This window comes from Echinops telfairi, unplaced genomic scaffold, assembly GCF_000313985.2.
Source record: "Echinops telfairi isolate 266 unplaced genomic scaffold, ASM31398v2 ScPeMD7_25;HRSCAF=90, whole genome shotgun sequence".
NCBI classification, from domain to species: domain Eukaryota; kingdom Metazoa; phylum Chordata; class Mammalia; order Afrosoricida; family Tenrecidae; genus Echinops; species Echinops telfairi.
The window spans coordinates 31693661-31719625 of record NW_022103922.1 but is presented as its reverse complement, the minus strand read 5'-3'; the positions used below and the strand labels follow the sequence as shown (position 1 = coordinate 31719625).

General features: G+C 46.9%; 2 protein-coding genes and 1 non-coding gene across 7 annotated transcripts in view; 2 read left to right on the top strand and 1 right to left on the bottom strand.

Annotated features, from left to right (window-relative positions):
- The window catches only part of UBAP2 (ubiquitin associated protein 2), an 85903-nt gene extending 73641 nt beyond the window's left edge, over positions 1 to 12262 (top strand). For 2 of the 5 annotated variants that reach the window (XM_045289165.1, XM_045289163.1), the window contains 13 exons: positions 1659 to 1698; positions 3537 to 3720; positions 4512 to 4581; positions 7049 to 7244; positions 7709 to 7800; positions 8143 to 8190; positions 9941 to 10019; positions 10140 to 10345; positions 10582 to 10681; positions 10767 to 10874; positions 11009 to 11076; positions 11160 to 11351; positions 11445 to 12262. In XM_045289165.1, the coding sequence (XP_045145100.1) occupies positions 1659 to 1698; positions 3537 to 3720; positions 4512 to 4581; positions 7049 to 7244; positions 7709 to 7800; positions 8143 to 8190; positions 9941 to 10019; positions 10140 to 10345; positions 10582 to 10681; positions 10767 to 10874; positions 11009 to 11076; positions 11160 to 11351; positions 11445 to 11540 (1479 nt within the window). In that variant the 3' untranslated portion in view covers positions 11541 to 12262. Of the gene's footprint in view, positions 1 to 1658; positions 1699 to 3536; positions 3721 to 4511; positions 4582 to 7048; positions 7245 to 7708; positions 7873 to 8142; positions 8191 to 9940; positions 10020 to 10139; positions 10346 to 10581; positions 10682 to 10766; positions 10875 to 11008; positions 11077 to 11159; positions 11352 to 11444 lie in introns of all 5 variants that reach the window. The other 3 variants (XM_045289164.1, XM_045289161.1, XM_045289162.1) reach the window with 2 other exon arrangements.
- LOC115869443 lies at positions 2827 to 2906 on the top strand. The gene has a single exon (XR_004046193.1). It is a non-coding gene; the product is annotated as a small nucleolar RNA SNORD121A (small nucleolar RNA).
- A 1281-nt stretch (positions 12263 to 13543) lies between the features above and the next one.
- The window catches only part of UBE2R2 (ubiquitin conjugating enzyme E2 R2), a 37652-nt gene continuing 25230 nt past the window's right edge, over positions 13544 to 25965 (bottom strand). Inside the window, exons 4-5 of the mRNA XM_004712422.2 lie at positions 20849 to 20983; positions 13544 to 16760 (exon numbers count right to left, since the gene is read on the bottom strand). Coding sequence (XP_004712479.1) covers positions 16541 to 16760; positions 20849 to 20983 — 355 coding nt within the window. The 3' untranslated portion in view covers positions 13544 to 16540. The remainder of the gene's footprint in view (positions 16761 to 20848; positions 20984 to 25965) is intronic.

The following is a 25965-nucleotide window of genomic DNA, read 5'->3' as shown; positions in this document are numbered from 1 at the left end:
TCAGTTCCTATCTGTACCAGTGTATCTCCTCTGGTCTAGCCAGACTTGCAAGATCGAATTTGAGTCATGGTAGTGGGAGCGGGGAGGAAACATTTAGGAACTAGAGGAAAGTTGTATTTCTCATCATTGTTACATCGCACCCTGACTGGCTCATCTCCTCCCCGAGACCCCTCTGCAAGGGGATCACGTGTTCTTGATCTATCATCCTTAGTCATAAGTCTATTCCTGTACTTGTCATTATAATGTGATTATTTACACTTAATTAACATTAGTAATTAAAATTCTACTGGCACACTAGCCAATTTAAATCTTCAGTAACTATATGTGGCTAAAATATGGCATTGTACATATAGAGAATATTTCCATTATTGCAGAACATTTTCTTAGTACTTATTTATGCTGTTTTCCCAGGCTTCAATTCCCGCCTTCCTACCGTCATGCCTGCCGTTGTGCAACTCTGCGAGCACAGTGCACCCGTCTTGCTGAGCCCACTGGGGCTGCATGGGGCCGGGCTCGCAAGGCCTTCTGATACTTCTCTGCTTTGGTCCAACCAGCCTTCTGTCTAGAATTTGCCAACTCCAAATAATGTGGCCTCTGTGTCACATTAATTTGTTTTTCCATGTGTACTTTAAAATTGATTGTCAAAATGTAATCACATCTCCCTAAGGTCTGATGTCTGCTTTTTCCTATTGCCCCTTCCTGTTCTTTCTGTCTGCTGCCGTTTTGAGGGAACTTCTTTGTGCGTCATGGTCTTTGCTGTTGAGGAAACTTGATGTCCTGTGTGTATGTAGCGACAGTGAACCCTGGTCTCTATATATTTGAATCCCCTCTCTTGATCTTAACCTTTTTGGTTATGCCTGCTTCTTTCTAGTGGTTGTCATTTGTCTATTGTAAGTAATAGCTTGTTTAGCTTAAGGTGCATTATGATAAGTATAACACTTTGAGCAGACATTGTGCATGGTTTGGGCTACAGCATGGTCTCTTGTCTCTCGTAGTTTGACACTTGGAAGAACAGAATGTGATTTGTTTGTTTTTCTTTCTGAGCCATGTTCCCCTCATCTCAGGACAGATTCATGGGTGGAGGGTGGCCTTGAGCCAGGCTATCTCCTGTGTGAAATGTATGAATGTCATTCAACTGCTGGTTTTTTAGCCTGTACTCTCTTAGGCTCTGCCACGCTGCCTCACCTGCTCGTCACTCTCCAGTTCAAAGGAGCTATGTTTTCAAGTAATCTCTCTCTCTCTCTCTCTCTTTCAGAACCATTTTACTAGTGATGTAAAATATGATCGTTTCTGGAAAACATCTTAGTTTTACTTTTGGAAATTCTCTTGTATAAGTTTTACTCAGGAGACAGTTGTAATATGAGACCCCAAAAAAGCGCAATAAACCTTACTAAGTTCTTTGAATACTTTCATTTTTCCAAATTTGTCTTGGCACTTGCTGTCTCATTGCTTTCTGTGATGTAGGCCTTATGTTGTGTCTCCATTACTTCTCTGAGTATTCATCTCTGCTTTTAAAAGAAAGTCAGCTCCTTGAAAATTATTAAGAAATTGTTGTATTTCTCCTCCTTTTCTTAAAAAAATACAAGAGGCAGCTTGCGCTTTTGAGTATCATTTGTGTTTTGTGGTTTACTTACTTTCTTCTTTTCTGTTCCTTATAGACTGGACCTGGTGGTGGCCGAGGGCAGCAGACTCTAGACAGTAAGTACATAAGCTGACAGCTGGTGTGGCCTGCGGAGGCCAAAGAAAGCGAGCATAGCTAATGAGATGTGGAAAGACAATTGTCCAGTGCCCAGTTCTGCAGCAATAGCGGTTTTACGTTTTTCTCCTGGTAACTGCTTCTAACCCATCATCAGAACAGAGAGAAGTCAGATTCATTGGTAACAGGAAACCAACTCTTGTTTTTCTGACTAGATTCCTGGGTGACAGGTATGATTAGAAATGCCGTAGCCATAGTAAGGAGAGGTGATGGTCTTGCAGTCATGTCCCTTAGTCTGACTGCAGCCTAAACCTAATGTGTAGTTTGGGTTTAAAAGACACTTGGCTCAGAGGCAGTTTCTAAGATGGTGGAAAGACTTCTTAGGGGAAAATTGGTGTACTAGTTCAGGAAAGATGTGCTCACTGCTTTCAGTATCTGAAGGGCTATTGCTGGGAAGATAGAGACAGTGTTTGCTCTGGGCGCTAATGGAAAAAAGAGGCACCCCTGCTTCCTCCCCCCTTCCAGCCCATTTTGTAGTGCCTCACTCGACTCCATGCTCACTGGAGGCGGTGCAGGGGAACCTCTAAGCTGTTTCCTAGGGTTGGGCTAGCCTGTGTGTGGTAGTTTATGTTGTTTAGATTTTCTTTCAGCAAGACAGACAGGTATCCGCTGATGGTGTTGATGGTACTCCTGGGTTTCCCAGGGCTGCTTGGAGTGACTGCCTGGCTGGAGGCTCAAGCACAAACAGTTGCCCCATATTGTGTGGGTATTTCATAGGAGACCGGAAGCTGTGGGCCACCTAGAAAGCGTGGCATACATTGAGATAGGTTGTCCATCCGTTTTTCTTCCATGCCGTCTTCTCTGAGAAGCTTGCTTTTAATCTGTTAGGAACGCGAATCACAAGGGAAGTCACTTTTGGTCTCTGAGATATGAGGCAGGACGCCTGTGGGGTCCTCATCTGGGTCCTTTCAGAACAGGTTTAATCTCTGGAATACATGTTCAGTGAAAAGAAGACCCCACGAATGTGAAGTCCATTGTAAGAGCTGATTTTGTTGTGACACGAGCAAATCAGTGGCTTCTAGAGGAGAGAACAGGTCCTAGTTGAGGGGCAGAGGCTGATTCTCCTTAACCCGGAAAGACAGTGATGTTGTATTTCCAAGCACATAGCTGAGCTGTATGTGTGGACAACCTAAAACTGAGTCTTTTCCATGTGAGAAGTGATTGCTTCTTTGGCCCTTCTGAGATCAGCAGCGCTGCTTACATGCCCTGAGGTGCTTCTGGAAGCACAGACCATGGAGTCTCACTGTTTGCAAATCGATGCTGGCCACAGGCACATGCTCTTTTTGCAGCTTTTAGCATGTGACTATTTCCACAGCATCCAGAACTCTGCATAGTCAACCCTCACCTGCCCTAGGCGGTGTCAGCTGGTTTGATAAATGCAAAGACCTTTGAGTAGTCTGCCCACCAGGTCTTCATTATGCCTTGCCTATGCTTTGTAAGAAAAAATTTCCTTGTCTTATAATTACATATTGTTTTCAGAGCCTCTCCCCTTTCCTGGTGCCGCTAAAAGGCATATTCCTTTGGATGATAGAAGGCTTCTCATTAGACAGCACTTCGGCTGATGGGTATAAAGGTGTCTTTTCCCATTCTTTGCCCAAGCCCTGCCTGTCTCGCCGCCGAAGGGCGTTGTGATTGAGGCCTGGGAAGGGCTCATTGGTACATTTGTAGGCTTTTCTCTGGGGAATATGACTTTCAACTGAGCCTGACATGTCATTGGAGTCTGAGTGGATTTCAGACACTCAGCATTGGCTCTGGAACTTATCAGATCTGTTTCCTGCAGCTACATCATCCGTTCCAGCTCCAAAGACAACAGACACTCCGCCCGCCCTTCCCTCTGTGACCTCGCTGCCCAGCACCACCACCGGCACGACACTCCTGCCCGCCACATCCCAGCACACTGCCACTCTGCCCTCCGTACCCCAGCCTGGCGACCGCTCCAGCAGCCCCCTCTCTCCGCTCAGCAGGTGTGGAGACCACAGGACCCGGGGAGAGGGATGCTGCAGTGGAGGCCCAGGTCCCTGTAGGTGGTGGTTCTCATGAACCAAAACTTGTCTTCCTGCCAGCCTGATGGAACTGGCTTTTTGCTAGCATTTTGGCTGGGTAACGCCACCATGTAAAAACCTTGCTTGACCGTAATACCTTGGAAAGCATAGACAACTGGATCCCTTCCTGCACCACCTCTCTGGCCCTCGTCAGGGTGCCTGAATCCCGTCTCTCCGCCTAGCCCTGGGCTCTTCTTGGTACTGGGATATGGCCTGAGCGTGCTGCAGTGTGTCCTCAACAGGCTCAGTAGTTGAGTTATGGGAGCAGGGTTTTGGAAGTGCCTTCTGAGTAGTCTCTCGTTGCCTACTTCAGCCAGTGTGCCATTGGAACCTGGCGTGTAGTGGGGGCGCAGGCTCTGATTCCTCCATGTGGGGTTGAACATAGGCTCGTTTCCCTCACCCACAGATGTACTGGGAAGCCACCACTGGAAGTATTCATAGTACCAGCCTATGCTCACTTTTTACAGCCAAAAGGGAAAATGGTGATAGCTGGCTGATGTTAACTCTAGAGGTTTCCCTGGCCAAGATGGATCAGATCCCCATAGCGAATGGCCTGACCACCAGGGCCCTGCCCACTAGGTTCTCTGGGGTGAGGAATGATGGGTCTGAAAACAGCACTGCCTGGGGACAATGCCCCATTTGTTTCTAGCCCACCTGGCTCTTAGGGCAGAACTGGCTCAGGTGGACACGTAGTGATCGCTTTTGTCTTCTAGCTCTCTCTCCAGCCATCAGAGCAGCCTCTCCTCTGCGCACGCTGCACTGCCGTCCAGCACGTCACACGCAGTGAGTGTCCTCAGGGCCCCGGCCCCCCACCCGGCTCAGTGAGCTTAGAGCTCAGACACAGGCGGGTTGGCTTTACACAGCTGACACACATGCAGGAGCTACTTGCCTGAGAGGCCTTGATCTAGTCACGCAAGTTGAGCTACTGGTTTCCCAGGCAGTCTGGAGTGCATTTTGCTCCCCGGGTAGGGGGCTTTCCTAAAGAAAGCGTTTCTTTGGACCTGTGTTGTCCTCGGCAGGACTGTCAGGTGGTGGACTTACACTTAAGAATCTGCTGAGCTCTCTCTGGTCATTATGTGAGACTTTTCTACCTAGCGGGCTAAAAACGTTGAGGTTTTATGTAAGGCATTTTAGCTTGGGCTCCACTAAGAATCTAATTAAGTGCATGGTTCCTGGTAGTCACTCTGTGAAGGCCATTGGAAAGGGGAAAGAGAACATACAAAGAAGTGGCCTTCCTTTGCTGTGGGCATATGCATGTACAGCTCCCTGAGAGTCCGCCATGGCCCGAGCCAGCCAGTGTCAGTGCCTTCTCATTTGTTGGTTCTCCTGGGCTGTAGCTCATGCCATCTCTCACCTCTGAGCCCAGAGATTTGGGAAGGCTGACACTGAAGAAGAGAGCCTGGAAGTAGAAAGGGAAGGAGCCAGAGACTGCCGTTCAAGAAGCGAGTCCCAGTGGTAGGAGTAAGCCGAGGTGTGACTTAGTCAAGTGCGGCTTATGGAATCGTGATTGGGAGCGTACGGTCAGGGTCAGGAGTAGCTGATCATGAAGAGGCAGGGGAGGGGCATGGTGTCCAGCTGAAAGGTGCGAGAGCCTTGAGCGTCAGCACAGGTCGAAAGGAAGGTGCCTGGAGAAAACAACCGTCCGAGCTCTTGTGAGTGTGGCTGGGTCCTCCAGCGGTGGGTGGAGGGTGGTTCAAATGGATATTCGTGGGAGAGGGCAGGAAATTAGAGACCATTTTCTCTGATGGGATCATGTCATTTATAGGGACACAACAGGAGGGGACCAGTCCTATCTCTCCTTCAATATCTGGCTAACTTTTACTTTCTCCATTTTTCTAAGTGAAATCTCATAAATAATCCTGTATTATAAAACAAACATAGCTTTCTTCTAAGTAAAGTCGAGTGTGGGCACCTCTGCCCTTGCAACCCATGCCCACCCACCCACCAGTGCCCTCATTGTGGCCAGTGGAGCTGTGAGCAGCCCTTTTACCAAGCACCCTACAGCTGACTGGCCACTCCTGCAACATGGGGCTGCAGTCCAGTTTCTCAGCAAGATATTCCAAATTGTACAGCCTGTTCTCCACAGCCAGCTGCCATCCAGCCCAGTGAGGCCCACGCCCTGCCTGTGTGACAGAAGGGCCACCTGCTAACATAATTACACAGACCTGGAAACACTTCTTGTCTCTCAGCTGTTTCCCTCACCTGTTGTCTTGAATCCTCGGATGTCATTTTTAAACCATATAGAAACATGAGCACACAAAAAAACCCCAAAAAACAACAAAAAAAAGAAACATGAGGGCACGTTCATCTCTCCTGTCTTCCGCCCTTTTCTTCCTTTTTCTCCCTTTTAACAGAAATGAGAGTGGCCCGTAAATAATGCCCTTCCGTTCTGTTTCTCTGCACGCAGCCTCTGCTCTGGAGACGTGCCCGTGTTGGAGCACCCAGTGCGTTGTTTTCCCCACACTGTGCTGTGTGAGGCTATTGCCGAGCTCGTCGTCTCTGAAGGCAAAGCACATGGCAGTCCCTTCGCCTGTGGCCTGGCGTGGAGGCTGGTCCCCGGGTCAGAGAGCTGTTTCCAATCTCTTCTCTGTGGTGCACCTTGCCCCTACCTTGGTGTTTCGCTTTCACCCACTTTGGCCCTTTGAGGCACCTCGTGATTGCATAGTCAGGCTGCTGACCAGGTCTCGGGGAGCTCCTTGGGTCCTTTAGGGCTTTCTGCTGGGTGTCATCCTTCCTGTGTAGGTGGCTCTTGTCAAGCAAGCACAGGTCTAGGCTGCACCTCGTGGGTTGGTAAGGCTGTGATGCTCGTAAGAGGTCACCAAGTCTTAGTGCCGAAAGCCTCTCTGGCTTCTAGATCAGTGTTGCTGGTCCGTCTAAGAAGATACTCTAGAGGACTCGGACTTGAACTGGCTGCCCGCCCGTGGCCCAGGGTTCAGCTCACCGGGACTACTTGCATTTCCGTGAGGTAGATTGTGTTCCGTGGGCAGATTGTCTGGATTGACTCTGCCACTGGTTTCCTGGCCGCGTTTCAGATATGAAAGTGTACCATCAAGTCACAGAACCCCTTTCTCATAGTGTGGATACTCAGCCGGGTCCCGGTGGTGGGAAAGGTCTCAGGGGTCCCAGGTGTCTGCCTTGTGTGCTTGCCTCCACTCTGGAGACTACAGGTCCAGACAGCAGGCCATGCTTTCCTAGCACCCTCCTCCTCCTCCTCCTCCAGTTCCATGTTTCCTGGCTTTTATCTTGCCAGCATGCCAATGTGGAGAGCACCCCTGCCCTTCAGTCCTCGGCCACCTTCTCAACAGCAGCAACCTCCGCCTCAAGCGCCACCTCCTCAGGGGCCAGCCTCCCAGGCAGCATGAATGCAGTGAACAGCCTCTGCCTGGGTGGGGCCGCCGTGAGTGCACCCAGCAGCAGCGCCAGGGCTGCGCCCTTGGTCACCTCAGGTACATGCTCCAGTGGCCTGGCCTGCTGCCCTGTGCTGCCCAGAGCAGTGTTACTCTGGCCCTGCCCTTGCTGAGTTGGGTTTTTGTACCTATTGACCTTCTAGCCTCACAAGGAGGAAGCAAGTGAGAGGTCTGACCCCCAGGCCGACCCAGGCAGGATCTTGGCAATCTTCAGGGTCCTTGTTCCACAGGCTCTTCTGTCCTGTTTTCCTCTTGAGCTGAGAGGACATAGTGACCTGGAGAAGCATCTTGGGATGCTTCTGGCAGCTGTGCCTGGCTGTCTAATGACAGTGCACGTTGCTTTGGTAGGACTATAAACATCCCCCAACTTTCTCTGTCCTGTGCTGCAGAGCAGGTTGGGTCCTGTGTCCATGTTTACTGGGTGTAGGCCACCTTGGGATGGTGGAAGCAGTGCTTTTGTCTGGACAAGGCCACTTCCCTTCATTAGGTCTGTGCCTTTGCAGGCAAAGCGCCCCCCAACCTGCCCCAAGGGGTGCCTCCGCTGCTGCACAACCAGTACCTCGTGGGCCCTGGAGGACTGCTGCCCGCCTACCCGGTGAGCGCCCGGTGGAGCTCCTGGCCGGCCCCAGCCCCCCTGGCCTCAGGGGCTGGCACCTGGCAGGACCTGGTGAGGGGGGCCTTGGGTTGGGCCGGGGGCGCCCACTCTCGGCTATTGCTCTTCCCCCGACTCCCCTTTTCTCTTCCTCTGGCCCTTGGTACGCCTCTTCCATCTCACACCACCAAGGCAGGGCAGACACTGTTCCCTTAGCGCCAGATCCAGGCCCCTCTCCTGGTTCTGTCCTATGCCCCCACACTGTTGGAGGCTCCCCAGATGGGCCTGGGTACCCCAGAGGGGTGTGGTGTGGTTCCCAACCTGCTCTTTCTGGTCCGTGTGCAGATTTATGGCTACGACGAGCTCCAGATGCTGCAGTCACGGCTGCCGATGGTGAGTAGGGGGGCAGGGCAGGAGCAGCCAGACTGTTGCACATCCCCGATTCCCTCCCAGCCAGGCCCCCAGGATACCCACTTTTAGTCCCCTGGTACCACCGCTGACATAGCTTCTTCCATTGGGTGGGTGTGACGTGGCATATAGTACCTGGGGTTCTTTGTGGAGATCATGAAGGCCACTCACCCAACACACAGCTCCCCAACAAAATGTTGGACCCTTTTTCTTACCGCTTTAAATTTTTTCCCCAGGAAAAAACTATGATGCATGGCATAGGCGTTGCTTACCAAACCTAGGAAGTTTTAGAAAGCTTCCATTCGGTGACTCTGAGCTTGGTTGCCCTTTGGTTAAACCGCAGTATGATGGCAGAGTCGACACTCCTCCACCCAGCTGGGTGAGCAGCTGGAGCAAGCCTGGGGTGTCCCCTAGTGCTCAGACTCACACTGGGCTGCCCCCTTGAGTGTGCTTGCTCTGGAAGTCCTCCCTGCACAGCCTTTTCTGGACTCCGCGTCGCTGGCAGCTCAGGTCGCCCACAGAGGCTGTGTGCAGGACCCCCTCTCCCCTCTGCTGGGTGTGTTGCTTTTCTCTTCCCACAAAGAACTTGGGGAGCTGTGCATGTGTCCTGGGCTCTGCCCAGACCCCTCCTGGACAAAATCGTTAAGTACTGCCTGCCTTAGAGGCCAGCAGCTAGACTGCTCAGCCCCCAGAATGTGGTTGTCTGCACCCCACAGCGTCTGGGAGGGTTTGATGACGTGATGCCAGATTTTCAGGGTAACCCACGGACCTTAGGGCTTTGTGAGGGAACAGGCGGATGGGCTTGGAAAGAAACTGCTACGTCAAGGGTTCCACAGCCTTGGCGTCCCAGGTAGAGTGGGCCCATCCCGCTGCTCCTCCTGCATCCACAGCCCTTGTTGCCCTTTCACTGGTGAAGTCCACTGGCCCAGCTTACGCGACGCAGAGCCTCTCCGTTGTTCCTCGGGTCTTTGACCAGCAGCTGCCAGTCCTCTCTACTTGTAGGTCGCATCCTTTGCCAAGAGGCCCCGTTCAAGGTTTTCTTTACCCTGCACCATCTTCCTCCTGGTGTTCTGCTCTGAGTCTGAGTGGAATAGATGCTCTGGGTTTTCTGCAGATGTGCCCAGAGGTAGGGTGCCAATGACAGTGCCAGAGCCACCCTTGCCAGGGGAGCTGGTCTGGCTGTGAGCCGGTCCTCTTGGCCTAGGATCGAGCCGTGTTTCTCTCTGCTCAGGGCCCAGGAGGCCTGTGTCCAAGACTGCCACTTCCCTCCTTCTGCAGAGCCCCCATGGCTTTGATGGGTTGTGGCTGCCACGTCTTCTCAGGGGCAGGGTGCACGGTACATGTGGCAAGCTGTTTAGCCAGGTGAAGGGCGAGTTGCCAGTCTGTGCCAGTCTGGCGAGGCCCCTGAGTTACCCTGACCATTTTAAAACCTTTTAGCATCCCTTCCCTGCTGACTTGTGTTCAGGTTTGTGTTGTCCAACCCATTTCTCTCGCTGCGCTTCAGAACCTTCCTACAGGAAAATACAGCAAAACTCTTAAGCTAGGGGCATTCAGCCTGTAGCCCTATGTAAACTGAATATGAGGCTGGTCAGCCACTGTCTTTAGTTGGCAAAGGCGCAGGGTGGGCCAGTCAAACAGGGTCACCCGGCACAGCTCCTCAGGCCCCGCAGCCCTTTCCCGGCTAGGTCTACTCTCTTGGGGAGGACATTGCTGATAGAGCCCTGGTCTCTCCTAGGATTACTACGGAATCCCCTTTGCTACGCCCACAGCCCTCGCCAGCCGAGACGGGAGCCTAGCAAATAATCCATATTCAGGTTGGTCTTTCTGAAGGCTCAAGGCTGCCTAACCTGCTCACTTTGGAGGGGCGGCCAGACCTGTGGGCTGCTCCGTGACTGGACGGTGGACACTGACCAGCACCAGTGCTCTTCCCTTAGGTGACATCACAAAGTTTGGCCGTGGGGACTCCGCATCCCCTGCACCCCCCACCACGCTGGCTCAGCCACAGCAGAGCCAACCTCAGAGCCACCACACCGCCCAGCAGCCCTTTCTGAACCCCGCACTGCCCCCCGGCTACAGCTATACTGGCCTCCCCTACTACACCGGCGTGCCCAGTGCCTTCCAGTACGGGCCCACCATGTTTGTGAGTATTTGCAGGGTCCCCGTCCTCCCTTTGCTGGGCCAGAACGGTGGTCCTGGCCCACTGAGTCTCCCCGTCATTAGGGAATCTTGGGCTTGGTGCCACCCTTCCTGTCTGATGTCGGCTCCTACACGAGTTACTCTAGTAGCACACAGGTCCCTTTTGCGAGTTTGCCAACTGCTTCCTGAGGCTTAAAGCAAAGGGCACCAGATTTGTCGCGCCTCCCCTGGTTCCTACAGGTCCCCCCTGCCTCAGCCAAACAGCATGGAGTGAACCTCAGCACGCCTACCACGCCTTTCCAGCAGGCAGGCAGTTATGGCCAGCACAGCTATGGTGCAGGTGAGGGGCTACCCGCTGGGGTGGGGCCAGGCTCAGCTGGACAAGATGTGCCTGACAGACAGCCTTCCTGCGTCTGACATGCTAGGTTATGACGAGCTGACCCAAGGGACAGCTGCTGGAGACTACACCAAGGGGGGCTATGGCGGATCATCACAGGCACAGAACAAGTCTGCAGGATCTGGGCCTGGCAAAGGTAGTGTCTGTCCCCTCCCCGCAAGGCTTGCAACCCAGGGCAGCACTCGTCCCCCCCTCGGCTACTCAGAGGGCTCCTGGAGGATCGGGAGGCTGGGACCAGCTGCTTGCAAGAAACAAGGCTTTTCTTTTCAGGAGTATCCGTGTCCTCGAGCACCACTGGCCTACCTGATATGACTGGTTCTGTCTACAACAAGACTCAGGTGAGGAGGGCAGGCGCAGGTGGACAGGTAGATTGGTGGGAGGTCCAACCCAGCCTGGGCCTGATCTGGTCTTTACCCTGCAGACTTTTGACAAGCAGGGATTTCACGCAGGGACCCCTCCACCATTCACCCTGCCCTCAGCTTTGGGCTCTACTGGGCCTCTGGCCCCTGGCACAGCCCCTGGCTATGCGCACCCACCGTTCTTGCACATCCTGCCCGCCCATCAGCAGCCCCACTCACAGCTCCTGCACCACCACCTTCCACAGGACACCCAGGTGAGTGTCCCCTTTGAACTGGAGCCAGCCTCCGCCCTGGTCTGGGGACTCTGATCCTGCCATTACAGCCTTCCTCCTCCTCCTCCTCCTCAGAGTGGCTCTGGTCAGCGCAGCCAGCCCAGCTCCCTGCAGCCCAAGTCTCAAGGCTCGAAACCTGCCTATGGCAACTCTCCGTACTGGACAAACTGAATTGTGAAGGGGGTGTGGGCTGGCTGGGGGGCTACCCCCAGGCAGGAGCGAACACACGGAGCTGTATCTGGGAGCCCGAAGTCTTTCTTAGAATTCCTGAACGTGTAACTGTTGGCAGAGCATCTGTAGGGAGCCCACCTCCCAGACTCGTTGTACGTAATGTATTTATGTATGTATTTGTAAATGTGATCTGAGGCAGGTGGGCTGCCGGGGAGTTAGGCCTGCTACCCTTCAAGCCCCCTCTCACTGTAGCAAAAGCAGCCCCTTCTCCTCTGCCCTTCCTTCCTCAGTCCCTGCCCACTTGTCAGGGGAAGTCTTTGGAAGGACTGGTTTTGGAGTGCTGGGGCCAGGTACCAATGAAGAATCACAATTTCTCTTGCACCGTTGTAAACACTGAGGGTTTTTTGCCTATGTAAATTACTTTTCTTTCTTTTTTTTTTAAAAAAAAGAAACTGGCTCTTTGTCAGTTGTCCTGTTCACCTGCCAAGTTTTGACCTGGGACGAGCAGAAACCTACCCTGTCCCATGTGGCTGGGCACCTGTGTCTTCAGAGCAGGGGCTTGTGTTTCTGGGTGTCCTGTCTGCGGAGACTTGCCTTCTTCTGGCTGACCATTTTAAAAACCATCTGAACTTGACACAGATGCTCAGCCACAATCAGCTCCCCTTTTACAGAAGAAAACAAAGATTTGCCCAAACTCCACCTAATAAAGTTCTGAGAGCATGTATGGTCTGTGTGTGGTGACTGAGGGGAGGTCTCAGAAGAGGGAAGGAAAGCACGCCCAGACTTCTGATAACGGCCCTACAGACTCCTTAGAAGTCTGGTGTAGCCCTTCTCTGCCTTTCCACTAAGAGACCGCTCACCCTCTCTGCAGCACCTGCACAGAAGTAGGGGAGGCAGTCAATGGCCAGGGCACAGGGCATTTTTCTTCAGGTGACCCCGCTCCCTTAAGTGGGAACAGGCCCAGTGCCCACCTGTTAACACTGTCCTCTTCATCTTGATCAGTGTTCATGGGCTGCAGCAGTGGAGGGCTAATGGGTGCTAGTGGCATAAATTAGCAGCCAAGTGAGTCCAAACCTGCATCTTTGATCCAGACTCTTAACCAACCATTCTTTAGAGGTCAGGAGTCTGACCCTCCCCAGCTAGACTCAAACTCGGGGTGGGGGTGGGGTGGGCGGCACACAGCACGTTTCCCACTCTCGGCTGCTGGGCTGAGCAAAACACAGTGCCACCAAGTTCATTCAGACTCTCAGGCCATTCTACTCTAGCCCCTCTGGGGTCGCTACGAGTGTGAAGTTGGTAAAGGTCCTTCAGTTTCGATACAGAATCACTTCCCCCGAGCGCCCTGCCATGGGGTCTCTCCTGGGTCCCTCAAGGGTCCTGCAGCTCTCCATCTTTATAGCAACAGGTAGTGGCTTTCTCCCACGGAGCAGTGTGAGTTTGAGCAAATGACCTTGTGATTAGCAGCCAATGCTTGCCCATGGCAACACACACAACACACACACACACACACCACCACCCCCGAGAAAGCCGTGGTGGCCACTGCCATGACAGAGGTCACCTACAGCTTGCTGGTAACACACTTTGGGAGAGAATGAGCAGTCTTCACAACAAACTAAATAGGGACCTTGTTACATACAGTGTGATGTCTCCTGCCAGCAGGAAGGCGGGAAGACAAAGGAAAATGAAAAACAAGTGCTGGCCTGAGAAAGGGCATTGGAGCACCCCTCTGCCTCCCTGACCTGCTCTCTGTGTAGACTGTGCCTGCATTTAGAGAGCAATTTAAAAATGGCTGGCTGGTTTTAACACCTCCTTTAAAAACTAGTGAAGACTGGAGATGATTCGTTCTTTCTCAGGGAGGTAAGCTATGGGTGGGCTGTTACAAAGGGAAGGTCAGTGAGTTCTGAGGCTTTAGATTTCTTTTTTAAAAGCTGAATTCCAGGACTACATGGTAATAGCAAAGATACTTAGAAACTTTTAAACAAAGAAAAAGGTCATCCCATGGGGAAGTAGCAATACAGATACATTTTATTTCACATTTTATTAGTAGACAGATGGGTAGGAAAAACACAAAATTAAGCACTAAAAGGGAAGTCAACACAAAATGCATCAGATAATCCTTTCCCATAAATTATACTGAAGAAAAACATCTACAGTTTCAACTAAGAAAACTGTTTAAAAGTCAGGTGTGTCCTTGCTGGTTTCAGTTGAAAATTGCATCTGAATCTTTTTAGTTGTAAATGTAAACCTTGTTTATTAGGATTGGGGGGGGAGGTGGAGCTGGAAAGTTAAAACTTTAGCGGAGGACTCATTTTTCCCACTTCCATCTCTTAAGTCCCAAACAAAAAGAAACCAGCAAGTAATTACCAGGAAGGGGGACTGGAAGAACTACAAAAGAGTTTGGCTAGCAGAACAGAACTCTGGAATGATAGCAATTGGAAGGAGGTGGGATAGGGTGACTTTGAGAGGAGCAACTATGGAATCAATTGTCTACTGGCTTCCACACACACAACTGAGAAGCTGCCAGAGGCCTCCTTCTAGAACCTGAGGCAGTCTACTGAAAAGGCAGAGTCTGAGTTCATGCCACCAGCATCAGCACAGCTATACCCACAAGGTTCTGGCCTGAACCTGAGACCTCGACTCCCCGAAAGAAAATGACAAAGTTATTCCCACGACAGGTGATGAGCTCGGGGACAGCTCTTGGATTGGACTAGCCTAGGCTGCCAGAACGTCTACTTGCTGCCAGGCTCTTGTCTTTTCTGGAACTGATTGTACTCTTCATCAGAGGTGGACCGGCCCTCTACAGTAACATGCAAAGGGCTGTGAGGCAAAACCTCTGGCCTGGCTCTCTGGCTCCCTGAGTCAATGCACAACAGAGGCCAACAGGACCTAACGGGAAAGGACTGAGCAGCACAGCAAGCTCCCATGCCGCCAAGGTGCCTGAGAAAAGGCAAGCCTAGCGTTGAGCTCCAAGAGTACAAGCGAGCAGCTGGCTGTGTATGTACACTGAGGTGGGAGTTGGTGGGATCAGGGCACTGGTAGAGACTGCAGAGGGTCTGCCGGTTATCTGGATACAGCACTAAGGAAATATGGAGGAAAGAGCTACTTCTGAAATCAGACCACTTTTGTTCCCTAAAACCTGTCTGGATTCACTAGATTCCAGGGTGCCAGTAACAGCCCTGGCCCCTCACAGGGACTGGACATAAAGCTTACAGGACCAGATTCACCAATGTCCGACAGGAACTTTTCCTTGTTCAACTGCCTACTTAGTATCAGACGAACGTGGGAGGTCAGAAAGGTTCCTGGGGAGTGGTCAGCAAATACGCGGAGCATTTGAAGAGCGAATGAAAACCCTGAGATCAGAAAGGAAGGAGGAGCTGAACAAGTGAACATCCTGGAATCCTCCATTGCACCCCTGCCCGGTGCAGCCCTTTAGTTCTTTCTGAGCTATATGATTGGAAACACCTGTTGACACGAGTGCATGGGATCTGGTCTTGTTGTATTTTCCTTCCAACATCTGTGATTCTCTTACCTTCTCGAGGTTTTCCCCACCAACATAATCCTGCTCTATGGCCTCCTCTACCCTCCGTAAGAAATTAAAAAACCCTCAAGTTCTGAAGTCGCTGGCTGGGAACAGCTGCTAGATCTCAAGTTTTGACTGAAGCAACAAGATTGAGGTCTAGAAATTGGCGCTGCAGGGCTGTGTGGCAGGACGATGTCTCCACCTGCACTTGACGCCCTGCCTGGAGAGCCGAAGCAGCAGTCCAGGGTGGGCTCCGTGCACATCTGCCTGCGTGCCACAGTCAAAGCACAATGGAAGAAGTCCGTCACATCAAGTGAGAACGAAAGCAGGTCATTCTAGTCTTTCACACATCCACATGCATCACTGTGGGTAAAGGCAGCTCCATGAAAACCAAACCTTAACACGCGCACTTAGGGTTAATACTTAGCAATTCCAACTGGCTACTTACAGAACCACCCCGGTCAGTGATGGGAAGAACACAGGACAGGGGCATCCTCTCTCGACAGTGGTCACTTGCAGTTCCAATTTTCCCCCAGCAGCATCAACCAAAAACGGCATGGTGATTTTTAACTCTTTGTTCTCAGCAATGAAAATACAAACAAAACACACACATACACACACCTCCACTCCCTGCAAAACGGGTTGGGGGGAGAGGAGAATGGGAAGAGAGAACAACCTTGCCTTTAAAATAAATAGCAACCAAGTGCTCAATTCTATGTAAAGTATGAATATTTATTTTTAGCTTTAGATCCCAATTAATTCCAAAGACAAATTGATTTCTCTCAAAGTAGCTGAGGCCCCAAGGCCCCCGTGTTCAGGTGATGTCAGGGAGGCTGAGACAAGCTTGGGGCCCACAGGCTTAACAAAGTCCCTGAATCCCAGTGCACTCCAGTGCTAATGGAGCAGAAAGGAAACTGGCCACCACGGGCTAAACGAATGCTTACACACTAATGCTGTGAATGAGCAGCTAATAAACCTTGGCAGACTTTTTTTTTTTAACTAAGTTTTGTTTTGTTTTGTGGCTTTTTTTTTTTCCTACCCAGTATATGCAGCACTTGTGAACTCCCAATGGGTTTCCAGCTTTAAATACATCAAACGTCTTGATGAAAGACTAATTCAAGAATCTAAAAACAAACCAAACGTGTTTTGCTGTGAACACTTTGTAGAGACGAAGTGAGGCGGGAGCTTGGGTCAATTTTTTTTTTGTTTTGTTTTGTTTTTTAAAAAAAGAATCAATACAGTGATGGAGGGGTAAAGAATGCAAGTATTCAGACATTCTGTGGAGGGTTACTTTTTCTCCATTAAGAGGTCCATAAAAAGGAGCAAACTGAGATCCTTAAGGGGAGCCAGCAGGAGTCGTGTTTCTTTTTCCCACCCCCTGTGAATAGGTTTTTGCTGTGGGGCCACTGCTAGGTCCCCACTTGCTCCCCTCCCTTTGGCCTGAGATGGCAGGGCAGTACAGGGGCTTCAAAGGAGCGCGTCACGATTCCTCATTCCCAGAATCATCGTCATCATAACAGTCGGCATCTTCTTCCTCCTCGTCCTCATCATCAATGTCGTCATCATACAAGTCGTCATAAAGCAAATCTGAGCTGTTGTCATTGGAAGGCACTTTAGTTTTGATGCAGTATTCCGCCAAGGTTGTGGGGACCTTCACTCCATCCTTTTCTGCTTCTGCCTTGGTGGCTGAAACCTGTTTCCTAAATGGAGGATGATAAAAGCCATTATATTACATCTCTTCCTTAAAGGTGGACCTTTAAAATGGCTTCTAAATAACCATGGGTCTTAGCATTCTGCTTTCTGGACCTTGGTGCTTACCTGAAAGCATCTGACACCCAGTACTACACCCAAGACTTTCAGTCCCTCGAGTCCCACACGTTGGAGACAACTTATAGTAAACCTCTTAGGGCCAGAGTGGGTAATGTCCAGCCCGTGGGCCATGTATGGCCCTCAAAATCATCAATATCAGGTAACATCACAAGTCTCAGACAAGAACGTTTTCCAACCATCGATTAGGGCTGAGTTCATTAAATGTCTGACCAATTATAGAAGGCTAATTTTTCAGGTGATAATTCTATATGGCCTGTGAATGACACTATAAATATTCAAATGCCTTGGAAGAAAAAAGGCTCCCCACCCCCTTTTTAGAGGAAAAATAAGTTATAAGAGGAGTTTAAAGCAGAGGATCTCTAATGAAAATATCTAGTCTGATATCCTGTGGAGCTTTTCCTCAGTCTTCTTACCAGCAATATAAGGAGGCAACTTCAAAAAGTTCAAAAATGTCCATTTTAAAATTTAATTTTCCCACGAACTTTTTGAAGCTCCCTCATATGCAGTCCCATCAACTCTCTCAATATAATATCTTCATTTACAGCTATAATACAATCCCAATAACTACTCTTGGATTCCAAAGGCTTGTGTGACCCACCTGTCTACCTGGTCATTCTCATAAGCCTATGATGTTCTTCCATTATCAACTCAAAAAATCCAGGCCACCAAGTCCTCTTATAGTAACTTGAACTCCTAGATGGTTTTTCTGTTGTAGATCAATTGCTTGCCCCCTGATCTATACATATGGTGCTCAGACAGCTTAACTATCACCTTGGAGAGGCCTTTCCTGACAACCCAAAGAAAGTGGAAATCTAATTACTTACATTGTTCTTTTTTTATTATTAAAAGATCATTTTATTGGGCTCTTACAGATCTTATAACAATCCATACATCAATTGTATCAAGCATATTTGTACATATTTTGCCGTTATTTTCTAAACATTTACTTTCTATTTGAGCCTTGGTATCAACTACTTGTTTCTCTAAACCCTCCTCCCCTCCCCTCCCACACCCTGTAACCCCTTGCTAAATTATAAGTTATTTACATATCTTACACCAACCGCTGTCTCCCTTCCCCTATGGTGGTTCTTTTAAAAAAGCATTGTTGGCGAAGTGTTAGACTGTTCACAGCAAGGCTGGTGGTTCAAACCCATAAAGATTCACAAAGCCTCAGAAATTCTCTATGGGTTGGTAGAAACTGGATCTGACTCGGGGGCAGTGGTGGGTTTATCACTATCTAGTGTTTTTTTTGTCCTTTTATGTTACTGTTTCTCCTCACTAGAATGTGGGCTTCCTAAGAGCAGGGACCTTTTCTCAGTCATTTCATTTCTCCAGTGCCTAGATGCCAACCTGGAATATAATGGCATGCAAAAATTATTGGATCATAATTGAATGGGAAGGTGATATGTTTTCTTCAACAACTATGCAAATTCATGCCTTCAACGGATTAGAGAACTGGAATTCAACTATCACAGCCCTGATTTTCTGTGTATCTTTCAGCCACTGGTGCTGCATTACTTATTTTGACATGATCCTGCGGCTTTGAGACTAGGGATTGAATTTTCTCATACTGTAAATATGTGTTAAAATCCTAACCCTTGTGCCAGTGAATGTGACCCTGCCTGAAAATGGGATAATGAGGTCATGCCATAGTAGAGTGGGCCCTAAACCTAATCACTTGTCCATTGTACACATAGCATAACAGATACAGAAGAGAGCCAGTGCCTAAGAATGCCAAGAACTACAGGTGCTACTAACAAGGATCTTCCCAAATTTAGACTTCTAGTCTGACAGTAAGAAAATAAGTTCCTGTTTTTAAAGACCCCACCCCTAGTGATACTTGTTAAAGCGGCACTAAGGCCATCCTTCATGCTGACAAAGTTCCTACCAGGCTCCAGCACACACACGTTTCTTTTGTATGTTCTCTGGATGTCTCCATCCTGAATTCCCAAAGGACTAACAACTCGGGAATCTGAAACTGCATTGTTGTTTTCTACCTCGATTACTAGTTTCTCCAGTTATCAGTTCCTAAAATAAATCACTCCTGGCCTAAGCTTTGCAGCCTACATATTTTCAACTCTGTCTTCTCCCTCCCATTGCCACTGCCTTAGCTTCATTCTCACGTTAGACTCCCTATTGGTCTCCTGGCCAATTACATTCTGCCATCCTAAGGACTATATTCATCAAGACTTCTGTATCTTTTAAACTCTGTTGCTTCTCTTGGTTAATTTCCGATGGCACTATTCTTGACTTACTGACATGGTTAGGTTCCAAAAATCAGGTCTGGGGAAAAAATGACTAAAGAGGGTGGAGGGTGTTTATATACAATTGCCAAAGGGCAACACTACATAACTGCCAAATAACAGCCTAGCCATGTTAACATTAACCAGCACAATCGGTACTACTCTTGCCTCACACCTCAATATCATTACTGCCTGACATGGCATTAAGAAAACTTTGTTACGACTATCATAAATGCAAGACATGGGATACTAGGTAGTCTAATAGTGAGAAGTAGGTATACTTCTAAAATCAGAATTCTCAGGAAGTTTCATACTTCACAAACCCGTTTTGGTAAACACGTTTCCTTCGATGCGTCTTTCTTCTTTTTGCCTGAGTAATTCCCAGTAATCTCTTAAAATTGCAGGAAGGCATTTTTCCTACCAGCTCCAGGCTATTCTATTTTTCCTGTTCATCTAGCTGGGCTGCCATGGTTGCGATCCACCTATTATATAATCATCTACATTGTTAGCATGCTTGCTGGCCTAAGTAAAGAGATTTTTTAGAGAATTGTGTTCTAATCCACTTTGTATCCCTGTCCCTAGTTAAACACCAGACACACAATTGGTACATGTAGGAGAAATAACATTTGGATACATGCTATGACATGGATAAACCTTGAAAACATTGGGTGAATTAAGACACAAAAGGATAAATATTGTACAAATGCACTTAAATGTAATACAACAGGCACATGCATAGAGACCAAAGTTCATTAGTGGTCATCAAGGGTTGGTGGGAGTGGAAAATGGATGGGGGTTACTGCTTAAAGAGTTTTAAGTATTTGATAAGAGTGATGAAAATATTTGGGAACTGATGGTGGTGATTGGAGCAGAAAAAAGTCAATGCATTTAATGTCCAGTTTGAAATCTCTCCCTCTTTCGTTTTTATTATATTGAAATAAACTGGGCCCAAACCACAAACCTTTAGGTTAATACTCAAGTGCAAACTGTTCATGCCATTGAGGATTTGAAACATCTCTCAGACCTTTAAACAAGAAGAACAGAAAAGCCTTGGGAATGTGCATGTCTTCTTCACTAACTAATCCCTAACTTTCCCTTGAACACCAGTATCCAATCTTGACTGCTTTGGGAAGCATTTCCATTCCTTAATCTTCAGTGTAATCCTGCTGTATTCCACCCACCCCCATGTTTTATTGGCATATAATTTACATATCAATAGTTCAATCACATTAAGAGTTGTACCCACAATTAGTTTTATCGTCTAAATTTGACTGTTTCTAATTATCTTCAAACTTTGGTAGCATGGGTCACCTAGGTCTTAGTTTGTACAACGGTTGCTGAGAATGGAGATCCTCAGAAGGTAATTGCTTCCATGGACAAAAAGATCAAACAAAGCCATCTTACACACCTGGAATACCCAGGGTAGTTGTATTTGTTGTGCTTTAATGAAAGCCATTATAGGGTCCTTTGCACACATGGCTACCGAAGAGCCCATAAATCTGGTTCCCTGAAAATCATCTCTGATATCGCATGATTACCTCAAACCCCAAGCCATCAGACTTAGGCAGAAACTTACTATAATCTTCCCACATTATAAATGAGAGAAATTGAGTGGACAGGATATTTAAGTCTGATTTAAATCCTTGGTTCCCAGATACACTTTGGTCCTATATGAAGACTTGAAGTGATCAAAAAGAAGACAAACAATACCTTACCTAATGATTTCAGCATACTCTTTGTCTTTTCCTTTACTGTCCCTCCATTTCCTGAACATAACTGAAGCATCCACATTGGCTGGGGAGAAGGTGTTGGGCTCATTAAGCAGTGAGATTACACTTAACAGGATAGTCCTAGAAATGGAAGAAAGGGTCAGCTAAGAATACTCATAATCACAGTATTCAAAAGTATCCTTTTAATTTGAAATCATTCCTATTTTGACTTTTTCCCTCAATTTTTTCCCTGATAAAGTTGAATTTTTGGCCCAATGAGGTCTGAGGGGATTGGAAGTAGAGCATCATAAAAATTTGTTCTTAGTATTCAGCTGGCCTGGGAAGCAATGCAAAGGAATCTGTGAGTCTACCATGAAGGTGGAGACCGACTGAGCAAAGTTGAGACGGATGTGCTGTCTCAACTGGCTGCAGAAATGCTGCCTGGAAGCTTTTCAAATGCTATGTATAAAAATTTTACAAATTAAGTGGAGTAGAAAAAGGGATAAGATATTTAGCTTCAAGACAATCTTTTAGTGGGAGATGATAAAATCAAAGATCTAAAAAGTATTATTACCTACAAAGGGCTTTCTTCTCCACACTTGTAAACAGGAAGATAATAGTTACACAGGAGAATGGAGGCAAAGTAAAGGTTTTGATATGGAAGAACTTGTTTGAGTAAAAGAAATCTTCCTTTGAAAATATTTACTGAGCACCTACTGTGTGCCAGAAGCATCCAATTAGATGTTGAATACACACTAGTGGGCAAATTAGTTGCCATCCTTGATTTTTCAGGGCTCTTAAGTCTAGTGAGAGTCACAAATAGGTAATTTTTACCCACAGAAAAAATCAGCTACTTTAAATTAGGAAATTAAATTCTATTAGATAAAATAACCAAGAAAGCAAAATAGGCTTAAAAAAAAAAGTTCCAAATTATTCCTAGTTATTTTTGTTTTCCCTCTAAAAACTGAGGAGAAAAATTAAATTTCTCTACTTTCCCTCAATGGTGAGAGGCTATAGATATAGATAAGTGGTTCTCAATCTTCCTAATGCTGCGACCCTTTAATACAGCTCCTCATGTTGTGGTGACCCCCAACCATAAGATTATTTCGTTGCTATTTCAAAAATATAATTTTGCTACTGATATGAATCGTAATATAAATATCTGATATGCAGGATATATTTTCATTGTTACAAATTGAACATAATTAAAGCATCGTGATTAATCACAAAAACAATGTAATTCTACGTTGTCATTTCTAATGACAAGTCAATGGAATTTTGTCTTGAAGCATGGTGTAGGATGGGTAACAATCTTCACACCAGGTACTCATATGTGGGCATATCTGCATGTGGGCGGACCCACCTGGCGACAAAGGAGAGGTATTTTCCGATGGTCTTAGCAACCCACAAATTGACAAACACTGCTATAAATTCTGTTGCTGCAAAATAATAACCTTTTTTAAAAAGTTTTTTTTAAATAATAGCCTGGCCCCAAGCAAAAAATAAAGGGAGGGTACTATGCAATTTGATGTTTGATTTGATGAGACTTTTTCTCAAAAAAGATTTTAAAAGTTTCCCTTAAGTATTTATATAAGATTATGACAGAGGGAGGCACTTTCAAAGAAAACTCTCCTATGTAGTTGGATGAAGTATGGTATTCACAACAACAATTTCATGGTATAGATCAACGAACACTAGCTAATAATTGTGATGGAATGTTTAACAGTTTTAATGATAGAACTCACCCATCATACATTTCAATAGTTTAACCATATTGAAAAGAGTTATATAATCATCATTGCAATCAATTTAACAAGAAGGAATGTTTTATAATTTGTGTTACCCAATCCGGTAATAATTAACCATATGTGGTGGCCGAGCACTTTGAATTGTGACTTGTGGGTCAGATTAATTTTTAATAATGTACTTTTAGTTGATTTAAATAGCTACATGAGGTTAGTTGCTACCATTTTGGACAAGACCACCTACATGAATCATGTTACTTGTATTTAGGAAAAAGTCTCATTTTAACGAGTCGATTTTCATATCTCATGGTTACTATTAAAATAATATCTGAAAATGGAGTTTTTTAAAAAAATGGTCGCTCAAACATTTCTATCGAAACAGACAGGAACTCATTTCTAACGAGGTATAAGGCTAAATGTAAGTTCATGATGCTTTCATAACCATTGTGTACTATAGTGGACTATCATAATAGTTTTATGTCAGCCAAGGCAGTCACCACTTCCTGTTCATCTACAGGGCACAATCTTTTTTTAAGGGGAATCCATTTCAAGTGGTTCAGGTAGGACTAATCTCCTTCCACTGTCAAAGTCCACATCCCACATATACGCAACAATCTACTCACAGCAGTACATACAAGACTATCTTGTCATGAACACTGGGGTTTGGGAAGTACACACTCAAGCAGGGGCAAGGAGCATCCTCCTGAGATCTATGCTGGTCCCTACCTAATGATAGAAGAGTGAGTTTTTATTCTTGAATGAACTGAAAGCTGGGAAAACAAGGTCTAGAACAAGTGGCCAGCTCTGTTACCAGGTGGTTAGAATACAGCTAATGACAAAGCCAATATAAAGCAAAGCCCAATTAATTTCCCCCTCTAACAAATTCCTGATGCAATTAATATACAGCATCCCGATCAGAGTTTCCTAACCAGTAGGTTATTTATGGTGTTGGTGAAGGGCATTGAATTGTACCAGGGACTGCCTGAACAGCAAACATCTGTCTTAGAAGAAGTACAGCCAGAAAGCTTCTTCAACGTGAGGATAAGACTTCATATCATATACTCTGGATGGGAACAGTCCCTGAAGAACATCATGCTGGATAAAGTATTGGGCCAGAGCTAAAAAGGAAGACCTTTAACACAGAGTGGCTGCAACAATGGGTTCAAGTGTAGCAATGCTTCTGAGGATATCATAGGACTAGGCATAGTTATCAGAGCTGTGTAGGCTGTGCTGCCTCCACTGCTGCCCCACTACAGCCACTCATCAGCTGGATAGGGAGGCCAGGGCCCTGAGTGGTCAGCTACTGAAACTAGACCTCTAGTTTAGAGACGAAGGGGAATCAGGAAACAAATGGCCACATCTTCACTCCCACCTCCTATGTTGCCTTGTGTCATGTACATGCCAGTGTCATATCTGTGAAAAATATGTACAATTTACTAGCTCATGTAATCCCTTGCTTCATTAAAATAATATGGAAGCAAATGAGAAGGGAAAAGATGGAGTAACACACACACACACACACACAAATTGCGCAGAGCTTTCTTAGTACAGATTGTTCCCATTAGGCAATCACTGAGCAATTTGCTCTGAGTTAGTGCACCCAGTGGGGTCACCTGGGAAGGTTTCTATCTGACCACAGTGAATTTTCTCATGAAAGCAGTTTCACTTGAGCCTCCTTTTTTGTGATGACTGATTTAAGAGAACAGCGTGGAGGCTGTGAAATTTTGTTTCTTACTTGGGAAAAATGCTGCAGAAACTGTTGTGATGTTAACACAGCTTACAAGGATAGCACTATGGGAAAAACTCAAGTGTATAACTGGCTTTCTCATTTCAAAAAAGGTGAAATAATTGATGACAAACCTTATTCTGAACGTCAAATGGACGAAAATGTCAACTTGTAGTGCATTTGGAGTTCGTTCCACCAGGTCAGACTATTAATAAAGCTTTCTACTAAGAGGCTCTGAAAAGATTGTGTAACAGCGTGTGACCAAAAAAGCCTGATTTGAGGCAGGCGGAGGAATTGGTTTTGCTACCATGACAATGCACCTGCTCAAAGCCATTTTAGTGCATCAGTTTTTAGCAAAAAAACAGCATGCTTCTCTTGCCCCACACGCCTTACTCACCTGATCTCGCTCTGTGCGACTTTGTTTCAAAGAGGAACATGAAAGGACACCAATTTGATGTAGAAGTGGTGAAGAAAAAAATGAGGGAGGTACTCTCAGCCATCCAGATACATTTGAAAAATGTTTTCAAGAATGGAATCGCAGATTTGACAAATATTTGAAGGTGATAAAGTTCTTTTGTAAAAAAAATTAAATACAAGAGTCTTGAAAAATACTGTTTAGTTTGTTTGTTTGTTTGTTTTTTTGGGGGGAGGGGACCTCCTTCATATTCGACTCAGTGCTTTCCTAACACAGCCTCAGAGTTCCAGATTAACGAGGTTCCAAAATGCATACAAGATGCCCTCTAGCCTCAAGAAATTCACAAACACTATCCCCTCTCACTCACAAATCTATTCCACAAATCAAAATATTGAATCCAATAATGAGGCAAGAAGTCCAACATGGAAACTAATGGTGTCAAAAGCAAATAAAGAGATGTTTTTCAAAATGGTGGGACAATTAAAAGATGACTGGTTCTAGCTGATAAAGTTTCTAAATAAAAAAGCAGGAAAGTAATCTCAGAGTCAGTTACCAGGGAACACTCCTCAATTTGGACTTAAAGTGAAGAAAAAAAGTGTCACTACTATCGAGTCCATTCCAACTCATAGCAACCCTGTAAGAGAAACTAGAACTGGGGAAAGCCATGTCTCTCTCATGGAGTGGCTGGGGGTTTTGAATTGTTAACCTTGTAGTTACTTAACAGCCCAACTTGTAACCCACTATGCCACCAAGGGTGCTTTGTAGGAGGCTCATGCACTCACCACGATCCAATCCACTCCGGCTCAGGGATGCTACAGGACAGGGTAGACCTGTCCTCTGGGTTTCTGAGACTGGAACTCTAAGAGAGCGAAAACCTATCTGTCTTCTGCAGGGCAGCTCATGGTTTTGAATGGCTGACCCTGCAGTTAGCAGCCTAACCTGTAACCTCTACTCTACATGGGCTCCTGCAATTGAGGCTTAGGGGGCAATAAAAACAAGCAACAACCAAAATGAACATGGGAAGACCTGAGGGGCAAAAATGAAAATTCATGCTGGTACTCAAGTGCCAATGGCAGCTTTAGGTAGATGGAAGTGTGGACAGAGTTCCACATCCAAAGGACTGGGTCAAGTGAGAAGCTTGTCTTAAAAAAAATTAAACGTGAATAAACAAATGTGGTAAGGAAAGCTGATGGTGCCTGGCTATCAAAAGATACAGCGTCTGGGGTCTTAAAAGCTT